General features: G+C 45.4%; 5 protein-coding genes across 5 annotated transcripts; all 5 read left to right on the top strand.

Moving 5' to 3' along the window:
• Window positions 1-1,591: 1,591 nt before the first annotated feature.
• On the top strand, window positions 1,592-2,794 carry DFL_000107 (uncharacterized protein; the record flags this gene model as incomplete). The annotated part of the gene is made up of 1 exon (XM_067629634.1): window positions 1,592-2,794. One exon carries the CDS (start codon window positions 1,592-1,594, stop codon window positions 2,792-2,794), a length of 1,203 nt encoding a protein of 400 aa, XP_067494629.1.
• A 33-nt stretch (window positions 2,795-2,827) lies between these two features.
• DFL_000106 (uncharacterized protein) lies at window positions 2,828-3,400 on the top strand (the record flags this gene model as incomplete). The annotated part of the gene is made up of 1 exon (XM_067629621.1): window positions 2,828-3,400. The coding sequence occupies one exon, from the start codon at window positions 2,828-2,830 to the stop codon at window positions 3,398-3,400; it is 573 nt and encodes a 190-aa protein (XP_067494628.1).
• Window positions 3,401-4,776: 1,376 nt separating this feature from the next.
• DFL_000105 (uncharacterized protein) lies at window positions 4,777-6,147 on the top strand (the record flags this gene model as incomplete). The annotated part of the gene is made up of 4 exons (XM_067629609.1): window positions 4,777-4,908; window positions 4,972-5,031; window positions 5,097-5,191; window positions 5,253-6,147. The coding sequence occupies 4 exons, from the start codon at window positions 4,777-4,779 to the stop codon at window positions 6,145-6,147; spliced, it is 1,182 nt and encodes a 393-aa protein (XP_067494627.1).
• Window positions 6,148-9,065: 2,918 nt separating this feature from the next.
• Window positions 9,066-9,675, top strand: DFL_000104 (uncharacterized protein; the record flags this gene model as incomplete). The annotated part of the gene is made up of 3 exons (XM_067629598.1): window positions 9,066-9,077; window positions 9,139-9,371; window positions 9,429-9,675. The coding sequence occupies 3 exons, from the start codon at window positions 9,066-9,068 to the stop codon at window positions 9,673-9,675; spliced, it is 492 nt and encodes a 163-aa protein (XP_067494626.1).
• A 2,757-nt stretch (window positions 9,676-12,432) lies between these two features.
• On the top strand, window positions 12,433-14,824 carry DFL_000103 (uncharacterized protein; the record flags this gene model as incomplete). The annotated part of the gene is made up of 4 exons (XM_067629585.1): window positions 12,433-12,694; window positions 12,759-12,920; window positions 12,979-14,216; window positions 14,276-14,824. The coding sequence occupies 4 exons, from the start codon at window positions 12,433-12,435 to the stop codon at window positions 14,822-14,824; spliced, it is 2,211 nt and encodes a 736-aa protein (XP_067494625.1).
• Between the last annotated feature and the right edge of the window lie 2,970 nt (window positions 14,825-17,794).

Below are 17,794 nucleotides of genomic sequence, written 5' to 3'. Positions count from 1 at the left end.
ACTTCTAGCGCTGCCTGCAGAAATAATTCTCGACATTCTGTCCTTTTTACATGCCGAACGCAAAACACTCTTCGCACACCGTGGGAGGTTGGAAACGATTGGGAGAAACGCTACATGTTTCGATCAGCGCTGCACAGCGGGACTTTTTGGGACCTTATATTTCTACAGAAGAGTTTCTTAAACGCTCCCATGAAATATGGTTACCGAAGAAACTCAAGTCGTTGAAATTGAGTATTAAACATCCCGAGAATTATTTACCCCCCTCCTCAATTCCCCAACAGTCGATACCCTCTTCCTCAGAGACATAACAACCGTAACCACAAACCCCTCCCCCACGAAATCCTCAAATTCCCAAATATAAAATCCCTAACCTTCACCCCGGAATACAACTCCTGCAGCACCTACCTCCACTCCTCACCAATTCAATCCCCAAACCTTACCTCTTTCGTAATAAAAACTTGGAGATCGAGAGGATGGGATATAGACAAAGTTCCGGATTTTCCAAAGATTATGTATTTGGAGACTATTCTGTCGAAAGAGGTGATTAAGGAGATTGAGGAGTATTTGGGGGGAAGGTTTGGGAGGGGGGAGTGGAGGGAACTGAGGAAGGCGATGTTTTTTAAACAAGCCGCCCTCATGTAAATAATCATCGACAGTAATAAACTTCGACACTTCAATAGCAATAAAAAGGGATTCACAATAGCTTCAACTACCGACCTCCCAATTTGCCTCTTTCATTTTGACAACTTGTTCCATTCCAGGAACAACAGTGACGAGACTCTTTTGTGATGTGTTGCTAAAAATTTGGCTGTCTTCTAACCAGTCCCGGTCAGTTTTGTGGTATGCATGAGGCTAGCTGTAGTCACCGAGAAAACGCGGGCTATCGTTTCGGTCACCCGTGTCAGGGCTGTATAAAGCCGCGGAATCAATCGTGAAAGTCGTCGACCTCATTCTCGAGAATTTGGGTTATAAGCTCAATTGCTCAAGCCGGTCGACGTCGAGGACCGGATGTACAGCAACCGGTTAACCGGAATGCCGTCCCTCAGCAAGGAGTTTGCGTTTGGAAACCCGTTGAAACCGGACTTCGTCTGCCCGCTTCAGGAACTGCCTCTCGAATTGTGTTACTTGGTTATCGGGTTCTTGGATTCGGATGGACTAAAGACGCTTTCCCACTCTTCCAAATTTTGGTACCACTTCCTTTTCCCGCTAAGAATCCGCGGTTTACGACTTTGGGTCAGCGTAAACGGCAGTTGGTTTATCTAGAACGGTTCGGCGATGGGAGAAGTTTTGCGCCTCTACGAAAGTATATTCGGTAAAGCACATCTCGAAAGCTACTAAGAAGTATTCAGTCAAAGAACTAACTCCAAAGGTTGGCAGATCACTAAACCTCTGGACCCGAGGCATTATAAACTTGCCCCATTCAACGGGGTTGCTGTCGGCATTCACGGATATTAATAGTATCACAGTCTGTCCGGGTAGAACTTATTATATTGAAAGGAATCTATACGTCACAACCCTTTCCTGGCTATCGACTCTCCCCTTCTATGACAATGTTGAGCGCATAGCCCTCGAATGGGCTAACAATCGCAGAATGGACAACTGGGAGCGTTCACCGGAAAGCAGCGGCGATGAGGGTCTACCGAGCCAAGATTCTTCAGATCCAACCTACTTCCGACTACCGAATATATCGAGATCGAGAAGATCGGATCCTACTGTATTGGAGTCTGAAATCTGCGCGACCGACAGTGCTTCTGACTCCGATTCTGACGCCGGGAAACCGAATATACCATATATCTATGGAAGCACTAGGGATGATTATATACATGAGCGCGAGAACTTCTTCTTCATGCAGCGCCAAAAACCGTGGAGGGGAAATCATTTCCTGCACTATTATGTTTCAAAAAACGCCTTCGTTAAATTAGCGAGGGCTAGGAGGATACGCTCGCCCCGAAATCTTAAATATTTTAAAATGGAGCCCATGGAAAGCGACCCTTTCTTCTTTTGCCTCCCGTTGATATCTTGCAGAACCATCACCGCATTATATATCGAAGCTGGGAATGGCAAGGCTATTAAGGATCCTAAGCGGCTAGAAAAAGATCTTCGGTTTCCTTCCATTAAAGCCCTCGAAATTTCGTTTGAGAGATATTCCGGCATCCATGAGTTGGATAGCCTCGCAATACAGTTCCCTAATTTAACATCACTGGCGATAGTGTTTGGGAGATGCTGGACCCATTGGCTTCTACTTGTCCCTAATCTACCGTACCTGGAATATCTTCAAGTACCTTGGTCGTCGGAATCATCTGACGATCCCATAACGATCAACGAAATACTGGAACAGCATACACAACGGTTGAAGAATGGAGATTTTCCGGTCCTAAAAACGCTGAAAGTCTCTGGTTATAGAGCCGAGGATACGAGTAGCGTCAGTGGCGATCCATGTCCCTACGGAGTAGCAACTTGTATAATTTCCAGACCTGTCGACGCGGACGGTCAAATCACACGGCTCAAGTGCGAGTGGGTGAAAGATCTTGATGGTGTTGAAGAGCCGAAGGCGACGTACCTGGATGGTCTGTGGAATTCTGGAAATTTCGTGAATAATACGGAGCCCCTCGATGGGGAAATAGAGGAACCCGAGGAACTGGAATCGGATATAGAAAGGCTGGAGACAGATGAATCTATTTTTGATAGCGAAGAGGAAAGGATCGATCTTGACAGAAGGCGGAAAATTAGAATGGTAAAGAAGGATAGGGCGGGAGAGAAAAGACAGAAGATACTCTCAGAGGAAAGAAGATGAGCTGATCCAGACCTCGTAGATGAGAACGCAAGAATGTATGACAGCGATGATAGTGAAGAATACTATCGACTAAAAGAAGGTGAAGAACGGGAAAAGGAGGAAGAAGAGGCAGCAAAAGAAGAGGCAGAAGAAAAAGCGAGACCTATTCCTGCATACGGATACGTGCATTTCGAAGATACGGTTAATGTTATGGATGTTGGTAGCGAGACCTCGAGCATAGCGGAAGTCGAAGGCGAGGAAGCAGACGATGAAATCGGTTATACGGCTTCTCAGTATCTGCCATTATCGATTGATAATGGAGATACGATCAATCCTGAGGACTCGGACGAATACGAAGACATGGAAATGAACGAAAATGACACACAAGAAACGCTTGACAGCTTCCAAGACCCACAATTCGACGTTTCTCCCGACAATTGCCGATACGACGAGGAGGATAATACGCAGTACGAATCGCAGTATTCGCAATTCGACACCCAGGAATACCTAGCAAATGCAGCCAATATCGCGCAAGAACCGTATCCGAAACCGAAAAGGTCTGTAAATCTGACAATGGATCCGAGGGAAGTAGAGAAGATACGGAATAAGAATCTTTATCGGCGGTGAACGAAATTAGGAAATAGTATATGTGAGCGTCAGGCGGGTATATTTCTTGTTCTTGTAGGGCAACTACATCCGCCGCCACGCATTGTATCTGGCCGGCTCATATTTTCTAACTAATGTACGCCATATACGCATGCTATAATATGTTACGTCGGTGGGCGAAGATAGACCAATAATTGCTGAGTGTACAAACTGTCGCTAGGATTTTGTGTACGCTAATAAGCACCCTAATGTATACCAGAAACTTAAAAAAAAAAGACTCACAAAAATTCTTTCGGAGGAGTTGCACTGTTAGGTTGCCGCGGTACGGGGATGCAATGCAGACCTAAGACATACTACTGATAAGTAAGACTTTACTACCTTCGCCATAAGACTGCATCTGAAACGTGGTCGGCTGCTTTTCGACCTACATAGGATAGGTATCTCGCTTCGTCGTGCAGAGATGCATCTGGCGTGCTGGATACGAAGTGCAATGTCCATACCATCGGATAGAAAGGCATGAGGGATGGGATGAAGAGAGGAAAAGAGCTCCGAGATATAAATCCGACATGTATGTCAGGTTAGATATATGACAAGGAATGTAACGTACGACGACGAACCCATGGCGGCTCCCTCCGGAATAGGTACCAAAAGGTAAAAGTCTGGGGATGGAACTTGTCCCAACTAGGTGGGGAGAGAAAGGGGGAGAGGTTGCTCTAGACTAGGGCGAATAAATTAAATAACGGCAACGCTTGCATACGGATGTCGATTTTTTGTACAAAAAGTTCTATTGACAACACATTTCGAGGGTAAGAGGCTCCCGTCCGTTTTTGCCGTGGATGCTTGATTGGGGATAGAGATTGCCGGTTTCGGGATAGCACTTGCCAGGGATAGCGGCTTTGCCAGAGCTCGACCTCTCAAGCACTTTTGTGGAGGATGGTTGAGGTTCTAGGGGAGGGGATGGAGATGTGTATATATGGGCATCAGGATGCATTGAATGGACGGACTTTGGATTAAAGTATTTCGATTAACTTTCTATCTTTTCTTCTTCTCCTATTAAATTTAATTCAGATCTAAGCGGAAAACCTTATTCAGCTGCAGCAGCACTTCGGAATAGCTGATTACTTAATTTCGGGACCAAGTGATTGGAGGAAAGTGGTCCCGACTTCCACAGCCTACAAGCGACTGCGACTGCACGACTGGATACAGGCGAATTTCTCCAGATTCGGCATTAAGCCCGATAATACGATTCCGTAGTTCTCCTGATTCTTACTCCGTGTGTTTTTGACTGGATTATATTTATCTCCGGCCTTTTATATGGACCGCGCCCTCTGTCCTTCATGCCGCACGGCCCTTACACAATTGCAATCAAGGATTCGACTTTTTGTACAGCAGTAGCCATGGCTTGTACATGCACTTTCAACCGCCAGCATATGCATCCGCCGTATGCCCTGATCAGGCCACGGAGTCTGCGGGTTTTAGTTCCGTTGCAAACACCAGTGGATTTTGATTTGACGGTTAACCAGTCTATTGTGAGTTTTTCCTTCAACTTCTCGATAAATTTTCTGGATGTTGTTGTACTAATGTCTAAGAAGGAAGAAGCCAGACAATTGTGGAGACTGGGGTGTTTCGATAGTAGGGAGGTAATGGCCTTGGTATGCTCCACTCGACGCTTAATATGATCTGCGAATCTCTACTAACCGTGGATACATTGGTGCAGGAACAATCGAGGGCTCCGTTTCCGTTCCTAAACAAGAAGGCCATCAACGAATTCGCCCACCTGCTTCGGCATCCCGATCCAAATACAGTCCCTTTGTAAGATACTTCTGACCTACTGCTGTAGAAACTATAATTCTAACACTCTTTTGAATTCCAGTCTTCAACATTTCGCTGTCGCTAGCTCCACCAATAGATCTCCGATCTACACCCTGCCTCTTGAAATTACAAACATGGTGCTCTCACACCTTTGCGATTTCGATGCTCTTAACTTGGCACTTGCTAGTCGTCAAATGTTCAATATGTGTGGGTTTCGCCTGCAAGAGATGATAACCCACCGAACCTCTGGTGGTTGGATTGGCAAACGCCTTGCCGCCGTCGGCGAAAAGGCATATACTCCCGGGTTCATCAGTTATGAGCCCATGATTCAGGAGTGTCGTACCGGTATGGTGGTGCCGTCTCGAGATTCTGAGACGAGTAATATTTTGGATTCTCTGTTTAGAGGGTTCAATACTAGAAAAGTAGCAACAGGGAAACAAATCTTAGAGACTGAGCAGGAGGACCTAGGAATACAACCCGAAATCAGATATGGACGAAGAAGAAGACTAGCAGGCATTGTGGCGTCGGGGCGGTACCCTGAAACCATTAACGAAATTGTGAGATTCTTACTTGCTGGAAGTACCAAGACTTCAGGTGACACAACCCCAGTTGGGAGGAGATCATATTTCATTCGCAATCTTAAAAGAAGACATTACATCCACACTATCAAAGGAGAATCTTTCAAGAGGTATCTAAGAAGGGTTGCAAGTCACAAGAGAACACTGGAAGGAACAGATGTCGGAAGATTCACTGCAGAAGAGGCGGCGCTTTGTGCTTTTACTATGGAAATTATGTGGGGAGGAAGTCAGAAGGAAGGGGAATGGGCGGCTACAGACTGCTTTGATATTGTGGAAGAAGGGAAATGGGATTTGGCGCGGGCAAGACAGGAGGGCTGGGAGGACGTTAGTGATGATGTGGTGGAAGGAGCTATTGGAGCCGTCCAGGGGGTGTATTAGGTGTTCATACGAGGAGGCATGGGCTACGTTGACGATGTTATGATAACTTCTTATTTGAAATTGTAATTTACTAGCATTTATAATTTATATATATTTAACGAAGTTGGTTATATTGTTCTATTGATATAGAAAATTTGCTTCCAAGTTACCAAACTGGAGGGGCAGTCCAGACGTAGAATTATGAAGATTTGTTTTGGGTTATTTATATTTGGGCTGATAGCGCTCCTTTACGAAACAAAGTACTCGTTTTCTTGTAATTACATAATTTTCGCAGCGACCATGAACATCGATGAAGTAAATACCCGACCAAGCACATGTTGACCTGGATCATAGACGACAGCACTAAATTCATGATAATTAATTATAAATGTGGCTAGTTTTGACAGGTCCGCGCGAGTACATAACTATATAGCCGATCATCGGGAAGGGCAAAAATGAATAGATAGTATAGATACTTACTCACAATAGACAAAAATCAACGCTATCCATCAGTGATGGTGGTGCTCTTAGAAGCCTAAGTATAAACCCTGCAGTCAAAGATAATCCCGATTGATTCTAGTCTCGAACCCAGATAACCGAGCCCGATCATTGTGTTAGAGATAAGTGCCATGAACTTGGTATCTATCCGGTAGAAAGTTATAAGCGATGTCTGTCCTAGAGAGAACCGCTGCCGGGCAATCTGTTTCACAACTCTTAAAGGGGTAAATAAGTTGTAAATGAAAAGCTGTAACAGGGAAAGCGTCAAATGGGTGAGGTTATTCAAGTGGCAAAATGACAAGTGCTTACATGTTGCCAGTAGACAGTAATTGCAGATACCATAACTTTAGCCTGCTGCCCCATGTGGAATTTCGTGCCACAACATTCACTATGATACATCCAACCAAAAGGAAGAATTGAAGAGCATCTATGAAATTCACAAGCCGAATTGTATCTCCCTGGGAGAGCTGACCATGCCAAAATTTCTTTAGCAAGAGATTTAAAGTCCTAGGGCGCACCGTGAGAAGTAAATTCCAGTATATGCGCTGGTGGGAGAGATTCCCTGGGATAAATATTTCCTTTGCTTGTGCAAGCGAAAGGCTTTCTGCTTAGAAATGGGCTCGATGGTGATAGCTCGATCGCGCATCTGGTGTGCAATGATATCTAAAGCTTCTTCAGATTTCCTAAAGGATTTGATGACTTCTTCGACAGTACTCACTAGCTCAGTTCGTACGCTTGCTAGCGCTGTGGGAAGTTCCCCTGGAATACACGTTAAAGATTATACAGGAGATCGATCAGCGTTAAAAAGAGTCAGTTATACGCACTCGAAAAGATAAGCAAGTTTTCATTAAGTAAATACGAACGCACGTAAGTCTATAAATCGACGTAGAAGAAGCCGTTTGCCTTTGTAGACATCGTGCGCAGCATTCAGTCGGATTGTCAGTTTATAGCTGCACTAAATATAGATAAATATTCATTAGCTGCAAGTACAATTAGTTAGTTGAGCAATAAATCCACTAACTATGCAAATGTAAGAAGACTATTCATATCTTAGTTTTTGATTGGAAATAAGGAATGCTGTCTTCTTCTATTATACGCGAACGTTTCTTCTGTTTTTCGATACGAAAGATTTTTACTTATGGTCTGTCGTTCTATGGATGGATGTGACTTCGAGTATTCTTAGAGTTGCTTCTCTGTTTACGCTGGACAGTTTTGAATGATTTCAAGGTTTCTACTAACTCAGGGATCGCGGGTGTCGTTTCCCCGAAGCTGTTAACCCGTGGCTCGAGGGTCTGATTTGGGGCAAAGTCTGGAGCCACAGGATCGTGGGAATCGTAATGACAACTATCTTCCTCAGGCCGGAGGGCCAGTCCGAAGAAATCGTATGATTCGTGAAGGAAGGTTTCGATATCAAAGTCCACATCTCCCTCGCCAATGAAAGGATGCTGAGCGTAAGCCGGCCGACTTAGCTCCATAGTCTCTGGCAACTAGAATTGAGATGCATTTATTAGATCTGCCTGTTGGCCTACAAAGTTCGAAGTTATAGCTACGCAAGGCTGAGAAATTTCATCATTGAAATGTTGAAGCTTGCCCTCCATTGCGAAATCCTTCAGCAAACCAAAGAAGAATGACACGGTATTTTAACGAGAAAAAAACTCTAAAGCGTAGTACAATAATAAGTAGCTAGCTTGTTTTATTTCTGACGGAATATATCGGGGAAAGAGAATTTACGCTATCGCTTATTAGGATATTCGGCAGCAGTGTGGCCGTCCAATCAGAACACGCAGTAACGGTCGTGTTACACGATCAGGATGACTAATCAAGTATGTTGAAAGTGGAAGTCAACGCAACTGAATAGTCTTAATATCAGATCTATATCTAGAAAGAAGGCCACAAGGATGTTAACCGCCACTATCTATGTTAAACAAAGTTTCGGTTTCCTTGGACATTATGGCAAGTGCTCACAAGGCGTGCTTGTTAAACTATTCGGCTATCATGATAGGCCTAGTCGAGAAGTGACCTTCTTGGCCGGCCGTCAGCCAAGGTGAAGTCGAACCGCGATATTAATGTCCTAAGGGAGACCTTCAAAAGTAAAAAGTTAGCTATGGGCTCTATATGATTTCGTACCGTTCCGATCACGCTACCGGAAGATGGATAACGGTACATGATTGCAATGGTAGTTTTGAGAGCGATAGGAGAAAAATCATGGGATCCGAGTCCAGAAGGATCACCCGTTAAGCTAGCTTGTAATTTGGCGATCCCGTCGCAAAAAACTTTCTTATAGCTTCTGATACTTTTCTATTAATGATGCAAGGAAGAGCTTGTTGTATAGTTACCTACAGTTTTTCTCCTCATCCTCGCCACCATCATTAGCCGGTTATTGAACTCAAATCACCTCCATAGCTTCTAGCCCGGAGAGACCGATTCAAAGTTCTCTCGTCATGTTAACCAAGGTAAATTGATTGAGATGTAGAGTCGATAGAAAGCTTAGACGTAGCTAATGCTGGCTTGTAGACATTACTTGAGATAGAGTATCCTCTTGAACACCTTGCTCCTTCGCTATTCGCGAATGAGTCGCCGTATCATGAGGGTTTGGTGGCATATGTCAAGTACCAATATGTGTTGGGGAATAGGAACTTTTATAGGGATACGGACGAACGTGGCTGGTCGAACTATGTCCACAAAGTGCTAGAGGGTATCCCGAATGGAGGTGTCGACTACGACATGTACCTACTTATCAGTGGCATGTAAGCCACAGCGAGAAGGAGCAAATGATTATTTAAGACTGCTAATTCGGATCATAGAGAGAATCGCCAGCTGCTTAAGAGTATTACGCCTATAGGCGCGCCAGATCTTAAATCCGACCTTCTTATCGAAGCCAACCCTGACTACCCATCGGAGTTCGCAGATACCTGTGACAAATTACCTTTTCCGTCCTTCGAAATTGATAAGAGTTTGTCTCCGACCGCACACCGGACCTCACCGTTCAGTCCGGCCTTCTGCGTTGTTGAAGTCAAGGCTGAAGGCGGGGATTTTTTGTGGAAGAGTTGAGGAATTATGCTATAGATACATGGTGGCCGAAGTTTGCTGACGGGCCCTGCCGGGAATTACTTGAGAGAGCGCTGGAGGGCTAGCTAGGCGGCGGGGCTCGTGGATCTATCAAAATTCTCCATTGCAACTGAGTTTAAAATGGAAACCATTCGGACTGCACTGGTGACTTCCATCACAATGCATATAGCCGGCCGATTATTGCGCCACTTCTGCGCCACTCCCAGGTGTTATGTGGCTGATAAGTTTTAAGAGCAGCTCATCTGTCCGAAGACTATCTTAATTGTCTCTTAGAACCGCCGAAATTCTAAAAGGATAGACTACTTTCGTCAGAGTTGCGATAAGAAGTTTAGCCGATAAGAGTGTAGTTTTCGTAATCACCATATCACATTCATATTCGATCGTCTTAGATCATCCCATATCTATGGATTCTTGAACGGCCCCCCTGATTTCGGGTCCCATTACGTTCTCTTATGGGCCCCATCTATTGTAACAACGGCAGCGTCTATCGTACCCTATGTGGAGCGAGGAAGACGAGCTAATCCATTATCATAGACTCATTTAACAAGCAAATAGCTCATCGAACACCAAATTGCGAAACTGGACCACCACCATCCAACACCGATACACATTTAGTAGCTACAGAAGCTTCAATTGCCTATGCATCAAGCCTAGGCAGACGACTTGGTATTTGTAAATCCGGATTTAAATACGAGAGATCACTGGGAATCCTGGCAGTTGCATGAACTTAGAACGGTGGCAAGGGATGATCTGGAACAGCAGGTCGCGTGTATCAGCGGTAGGGATTGGGATGGGGGTGGCGAACTGGCGAGTTCGAGGATCATGTATAGGGGTGGCTGGAAGACCTTTATGCTTGTGGCGTGGATTTCTAAGGATTGCCGTCCCTCTGTTACGACTGTATCACCATTCCTGAGGCACTTGAACGTCATGATGCAATTATGGGACACAATTACGGCGAGTGCCCAATTAGGGACAAAGCTGCGCTATATCACTAAATAGACAACTGTTCACAAAACTCTGTCATTGCTAAGAAGCTTTTTTGAAGGAGAGCCAGATTTCTTAGCCAATCGATCAATATAGCGGCGTCGAATTTGGTCAACCTTGTACCATCGATATGGCACAGCTACCAGGTAGCACAGTCACTTGTGGAATCTATCATTTATCAAAGGGAAGGTGTCCAAAGTATCTTTGGAACGATAACACCATCCGACCTGATATGATGAGTTATAGGATCCCGACGCCAGGGTAAATGGACGTAAGAGCATCTCGCAATCATGGATCTGGATTCTGTAAGACTGGTCGGATACTGAGGGTTATTTCGCTAAAGGTCTCCCACCCATGTTATTCTGTCTAGGATGATGTCTTTGGACTTATCTCTAGACATTCATGGCCATACTTTAGGCAGCCGTTGGAGTAGCTCCTTGATCTAGGAGATTATGATAGTTGTAGGTCAGATGAATTGGACTTTCTGGCCTTTGGCATTCACGAACTTGTGAAGGAATTGAACTCAAACCTAGTTCTGGCTCTAGCAAGGGACCCTAAGTGAATGCGGGGCAAACACGAGGTATCCGACGCCAAGACCATCACTAGCGATTAGTGATACCCCCTGGCCAATTGATTAGGGTAGCAGCAGCACCCCAATTGAAACCGGCGGGTTTTCGGATACGGAAGTGTGTTGTTGCAAAAATACCACACAAAGTTCCCACCTTCCATTTCTTTCTTGCGAAATCGAAGGCTCGAATGGTTAAAGGGTTGAACGTCAACAGCCTCGGTACTCCAACATCGAGTCGCGTGAGCGTTGTTAATGCCAATTTATTGTTTCTCCGCTATCTCGCGATAGTAATATACTCTGCACAAATGTTTTATCTGGCCGCTGAGACCATGGTGCCCAAGACATCTTGGGATGGCAGCCTGACGGCTAAGAAATAAGTAAGCCTGTCGGCCAAGGAAGCAAAGTCCTCGATCAACCTGTTCATGCAAGGCGCTGAACGTTCCGAAGGTGCTCCAGTCCATAAACATCAACCTCGGACGCCCCTCGGCGGGCCCGTCCCTGCTTCTAGATGGTCATGTTTCTAGTGGGCTGCCCGTTCATAGCCGTTAGGGCGTGCAAAGGACATTTCGCCATCGGTGTTCCTTCTGGAAGAACATTCTTCCTTCCGATTCAGGATGTTTGACATCTGCACAACTTTGGCTTCCTTCCAACCTGGGTATGAGAGCAGGCGGCCCTTCGCTCGTATTCCACATCTTGCCCGTTTCCTATAAGCCAATAAAACACACTAAACCTTATCTCGACGTAGAACCTTCCCGTTCGAGCATAAACACTCTGTCCTAGGAGGTGCGAAGTGGATTGACCAGGCACAGCATTTCCGTACTTGGCACCGAATTCACACATTCTTCTTTTGAGAACTGTGTTGTGATTATCGTGTCGTTTATTCCCTGGTTTATCGTGATCATGCTCTATCATGGTTGGGATCAGGGTAGACGGGGGGAATGGCACTTAGAGGAATGTGCCAGCTTCTCGAAAGGCATGTTCAATTCGCCGCCAAGTTACACTAGGTGTGCAGCCTCTTGAATTTAGCTGGGCGGGGGAGATAAACATTCAAGATCGTGATGGCTGGAGATACATAAAGGCTAGGATGCCCGGTGCGATTCTGATACTTTTCCTCTCTGTCCGTCAGTCGCATATCGTACCGCCCCCAACAGTCTCTTTCATAGGAATTGTCGGATTTATTGTTCGCCATGTCGAATAAAGCTCAGGACAACGTCGAAGTCGCCGGGCCGCGGCAGTCGCTACAGATCGACGAGAAGAAGAATGTCCCGGATTATACAGTCGACCTTGGGTCGGAGAAGGACTCCGCAGATGAGATCGAAGTTCTCGATCCCTACAAGCCCTTCCCAATCGATCCTACCCAACCAGAGGAGGAGCATATTCTTACCATCCGCGCGCTTGTCCTTGGTTGCGCTCTCGGAGCCCTCGTCAACGCCTCCAATTTGTACCTCGGTATGTCTTTTTACCACCAGAACCGCTTCGATAATGTCACGAATGCTTACATAGATACCGCTAGGTCTTAAAACGGGTTGGTTGTTCGGCGCCAACCTTTTCGGTGCATTGCTTGGTTTCGCTATCTTGAAGGGTATGAGCAGATCGCCGCTCAAGATCCCAGGCTTGACCGACCATTTTGGCCCTATGGAAAATAATATCGTGCAGACTAGTGCTGCCGCTGCTGGTAAGCACATATTAATGGCTTAAAATCTCCATATGAATCGGTTTCTAATGGGCTATAGGTGGTATGGGTTTGATCTTCGTTTCTGGTATCCCGGCTCTTTACCATCTTGGATTGATGCACGAGAACCCCAAGGACGACTTTGGCAGACTCATTGCTATCACATTCTGCGCTTCCCTTTTCGGTATCTCGTTCAGTGTCCCACTCCGAAAATTCTTCATTATCAATGTCGCTAAGGAGTTGTCCTTGATTTTCCCAACTGCCACTGCTACCGCTGTCTCTATTCGTGCTATGCACGCTACTGGCGAGGGTGGATACGGCCAGGCTAAGAAGAAGATAAAGGCACTCAGTATCTCCTTCGGTGCTTCGTTCTTGCTTCGTGTGGTTTCGCAATACTGTGTTGGCGTCCTCTGGGATTGGCATATCTTCTGGTGGATCTACTCCATCGCTCAGACCAGCGGAGTCGCTGCTCCTGGAGTTATCGGAGCTGTCAGCTGGGGTTGGTTCATTGAGTTCACTCCAGCTTTCATTGGATCTGGTCTCCTCGTTGGTTTGAACTCTGCCTTCTCTCTCTTCTTTGGTGGTGTCTTCTCCTGGGCTATCGTCGGCCCCTTGCTTGTCAAGAACGGAGCTGCCTTCGGTCGGGAAGTCAATCCGGAAATTCCTGGATTGATGAGCTACATGAGCATGAGCGTCAGCAACTTGGACCACGTCTCTCCTAGATACTGGCTCCTCTGGCCCGGTGTCTTTGCCATGATTCTCGTTTCGATGGCTGAATTGGCGTTCAACTACAAGGTCATTGGCGCCGGTTTCATCGCCGGTTACAAGAGCATCGCCGGTGCTGTCGGAAAGTTCAAGAACCGCAATGCACCGCCATCTGAGGATGAATCCAGCGAAGGATCCGAGAAGGATATTTTCTCCGCCTCTGAGCAGGTCCCATTCTGGATGTGGGGATCCCTTACCGTCGCCACCATGATCTGCATCTGTGTCGTTCTCGGCAAGATGTACCATTTCCCAATTGGCGTCTCTATCCTTTCCATCCTCTTCGCTTTCATCTTCTCTTTCTTGGCTATTCAGTGCACCGGTGCCTCTGATACTACTCCCGTCTCCACGGTCGCTAAGGCATCCCAGTTGGCCACCGGTGGTGTCACGAAGGGAATGAACATCAGCGTTGCTGACGCCCAGAGAATCAACTTGATGGCTGGTTGTGTCGCTGGTGCCGCCGCCTCTCAATCTACTGATTTGATTAACGACTTCAAGGTCGGATATCTTCTTCGCACTCCCCCAAGGAAGCAATGGGTAAGCCATTCTCTGATATGTTAAACTGTGGGGGTTCAACTTTGCTAACATTAACTTAGTACGCCCAAATCATCGGATCCGTTGTCGCCATCTTCATGGCTCCTAGTTTGTTCATCCTTTTCTCCACTGCCTACCCATGTATCCTTAACCCGGATGCTAAAGTCTGTGCCTTCGGTGCTCCATCCATTGCCGCTTGGCGTGCCGTTACCGAGGCCGTCACCTCCCCAGAGTTCCCAGTTCCACGTGGCTCTGCTATCTTCTCTCTCGTCTACGGAATCATCTGCGTCTTTATCTCCCTTGCCCGTCACATTCTCAACCTTAAGGGCAAGGAGAAGATCGCCAACTGGCTCCCAAATACCATGATTTTCTCCCTCGCTCTTACTCTCCCATACACTCAATACGGTACCGCCATGGTTATCGGTGCCGGTGTTGCGGCTATCTGGCAGGCAAGGTCTCCAAACACCTGGAACATGTATGGCACCTCCATCGCCTCTGGTTTGATTGCCGGTGAGGGTATCGGTGGTGTTATCAACGCTTTGTTTGAGGTTGTTAAGATCTCCGGAAGCTTCCACGGCAGCGGGTTCGGATGTCCCGATGGTGTTTGCTAAATGTGGTCGTCTGTATATATCTTCTTTTATAAGTGCACGCTAGATTCGCTGGCGCTTAATTGTTTTTGTACATATTAATACTCTGTCGCTGTTGTGATCGGACGCTATATACCCTCATTGAATTCAGTATTAATATTTTCAACAAATAATAAATATTTTGTAACAAGGCTTTTAATCCAGGGTAGTTTTATGCGCACTTTTGTTTTTAAAGATGACTGGCCTTCGACCTTGACTTACCATTTTCTTCGTTCTTGACAACAGGAGTTCATAGCAAGATCGATTTCTGTTCCGACATGGTCCATATCTAAATCCTTGGCATAGCTAAAGCACCGGCACTGGCCCGAAAGACAACAACGAAATTTGAAATTACTACTCCGTACCTCAGCATCAAGATAGGTTTGACAATAAGAGAAGACCCGGTATGTTTAGTCGACGATATTCAATTTTTGAATTTCCATCTAAATCATGTTGAGAACGTTGGCTTTTGAGTATGCTATTTTGAGCCAGCGCTTGGCATTCGGCTTCCGGATCTGTGTTGAACCTGCAAAATATATTTGCTTCAGCGGGTGATGTTAACCTGAAAACAGTGAACAGTCTCTCGAACGGTTCTTAGGCCGCTGAAAAAATCCGGGAATCACAAATTCGCAACGGTTTCATGGTGTAGTTGGTTATCACGCGACCTTAACAATCTCTATCTTGGGACTTGATCGGTCGAGGTCTTGAGTTCGATCCTCAATGAAATCAGCGAGTTTTATCGTTTTGCTGGTGCTAGCAGGGATGGTTTTTTTTGAACACTATTATGAGTTTTTTTTCTGTGGGGGGCAGGACGCAATAAAATCGAGAAAAATATTTAAAGGAGTGGCGCGGACATCTGGGCAGGTCCGTACTGGATTTTACCCGCTTGAGCTTGACAGCTAACATTCATGTGGGTTCGAAAAGTTTAACATTATTTCAGGATGGCGTTTTCCGTTTTCCTTCGGTATAATGCAACTCTGTACTTACATGTACTCACAGTTTGGATGTAAGCACATTGGTTGATGGACATACTGGTACATACGTCCATTAAGGAAACTTGGTTACTCTCGAAAAATTCGTTCTTTACCTATGACCACGAAATATTTTTATATACATCTACAATATTCCGGTAATTCTAATATCTTAACGACAAACTGGAACCATGTTAGAAGGTTACAGCGGTAGCAATAGAAGCGGGCTTTGAAGGGGAAGATTAATAAGATGCATGCTCAAACGTTCTAGTTAGATCTAGCATATCGCGATATCGACAGAGTTTGGATACGAGATTCGATCATCGAACTCTTCGAAATTCCGCCCAACCGTTTGCCGATTAGGGAGAGTAAATTTATGATCTTGGTGAAAATTTCCCGTTTCATTTATATTTCTCCGTAGGTAATATCGAACAGTGCATCGATAGAGCCGTTCTTTCCGAATTAAGCATCCAACCCTAGATCCCATGATTCTACGAACAGAATAACCTTCCACATTCTGGGTTTCTCAGATTTCTCATAGAACTAAAATAAAAAAGGGGGTAGGTCCTGAGCTCGCGAAGCATGGCTCCATAAACGTGTCGAATTTGAAATTAGACAATTAGGACACACTTGGTGATTTGTTGTATCCGTTGGCCGACAGTCTCTCAAATAATCCCCAAATTGCTTTAACTTAGTGATCCCCGTGGTATTATAAAGTATTCAATTGAAATTTCTGTTTTATCCTCATCTCGCACTCTGGAAATTGGCTAAAAAGTGACCTGCATGTAATTTGAGCCTACTGTGTCGCACTGTGGTTGCGGGGTTGCATTGACAATTGAATTTGTGTGAAAGATGTATAGCAATAGGTAGTATATCGTGCGCCCGGCCACCGTTGGTGATTGATTTAGGTGGTAGTTGGTGGAATAGATAGTCTAGGGACCTGGAATGGACAACGGACAGCTAGACATACTATCTCTGCGTTTGAAAGCGTAAACCTATTTTCTCTAGAACGCGTTATACATTAACGAAGAGTAATATTTGTCGGCCAGGACGAACACATAACTTATTGTGCTAGAACAGTTAGGCCCTCCGCATTCTCGGCGACTTTGACGTTCAATCTTTCCGCCGGTATTCTATGAAAGATAAATACATCTCTCTTGCGCAATTGCGATATATTCTGCGGTTATAGTTGACATATCCCCACCACTGGAGAGTTTTCAGTATAGGGTACATCCATCTCCGGCGTAATATTATACGGTCGGTATGAAGGGTGGTAGTGGTTTCGGGCGAAATCTTCGTAATACTCGTGCAGAAGGGAATCTTTACCACTATCAGTTCTTTTACCAGCATTGGGGGTATGGCGTCTCCTTTGACACTACTCTCATAAAGACTTGATCAACTTGTCTGCTGAAGCTTTACAAATATATCCCTATATCAGAGGATCCTAGGGGCAGTTCGATAATCCGAGGAATCAGGTGGAGATAGAGTGGTCTAATCGCGCTTAGAGTCCTTATATATTTCGCCTGTGACAAAACGATGAAAGTAATATATTTCAAGATCTCGTTCAAACCATCTCGTTTTCGATAGCCATTTCAGTTTCCTAGAGAACATATTTGGGCGTTCACAATATCTCACACCAATTGCAATATATCTCTCAGAACTGTCGCTAGATGAGACGCCAATATATTTTTTGATATTTATAAATCCTGAAAATTGATACCCATGTTAGCCACGGTGTCTGGAATTCAGGAAAACCCGTAGAGAAGTCGCAATAAAAAGTTAGCCATGAATTTGAATGGCATTCAATGACCCACCCTTGGGTACCATCGGCCTTGACGAAGTACTCGACACGGATAGTATATTCATATCGCGTGATCATAACAATGTTTTGACCACTGTCGAATTCCTCTGTGGAATTCGCACTTCTTCAGCGTGACGCCACACGTATCCTCCAATATATATATATATATATTTCGGAAACGAG

The sequence above is a fragment of the Arthrobotrys flagrans genome (assembly GCF_004000055.1).
Source record: "Arthrobotrys flagrans strain CBS H-5679 chromosome Unknown unitig_15, whole genome shotgun sequence".
Taxonomy (NCBI): domain Eukaryota; kingdom Fungi; phylum Ascomycota; class Orbiliomycetes; order Orbiliales; family Orbiliaceae; genus Arthrobotrys; species Arthrobotrys flagrans.
The sequence above is the reverse complement of the archived record's forward strand: the minus strand, read 5'-3'. Positions and strand labels throughout refer to the sequence as shown.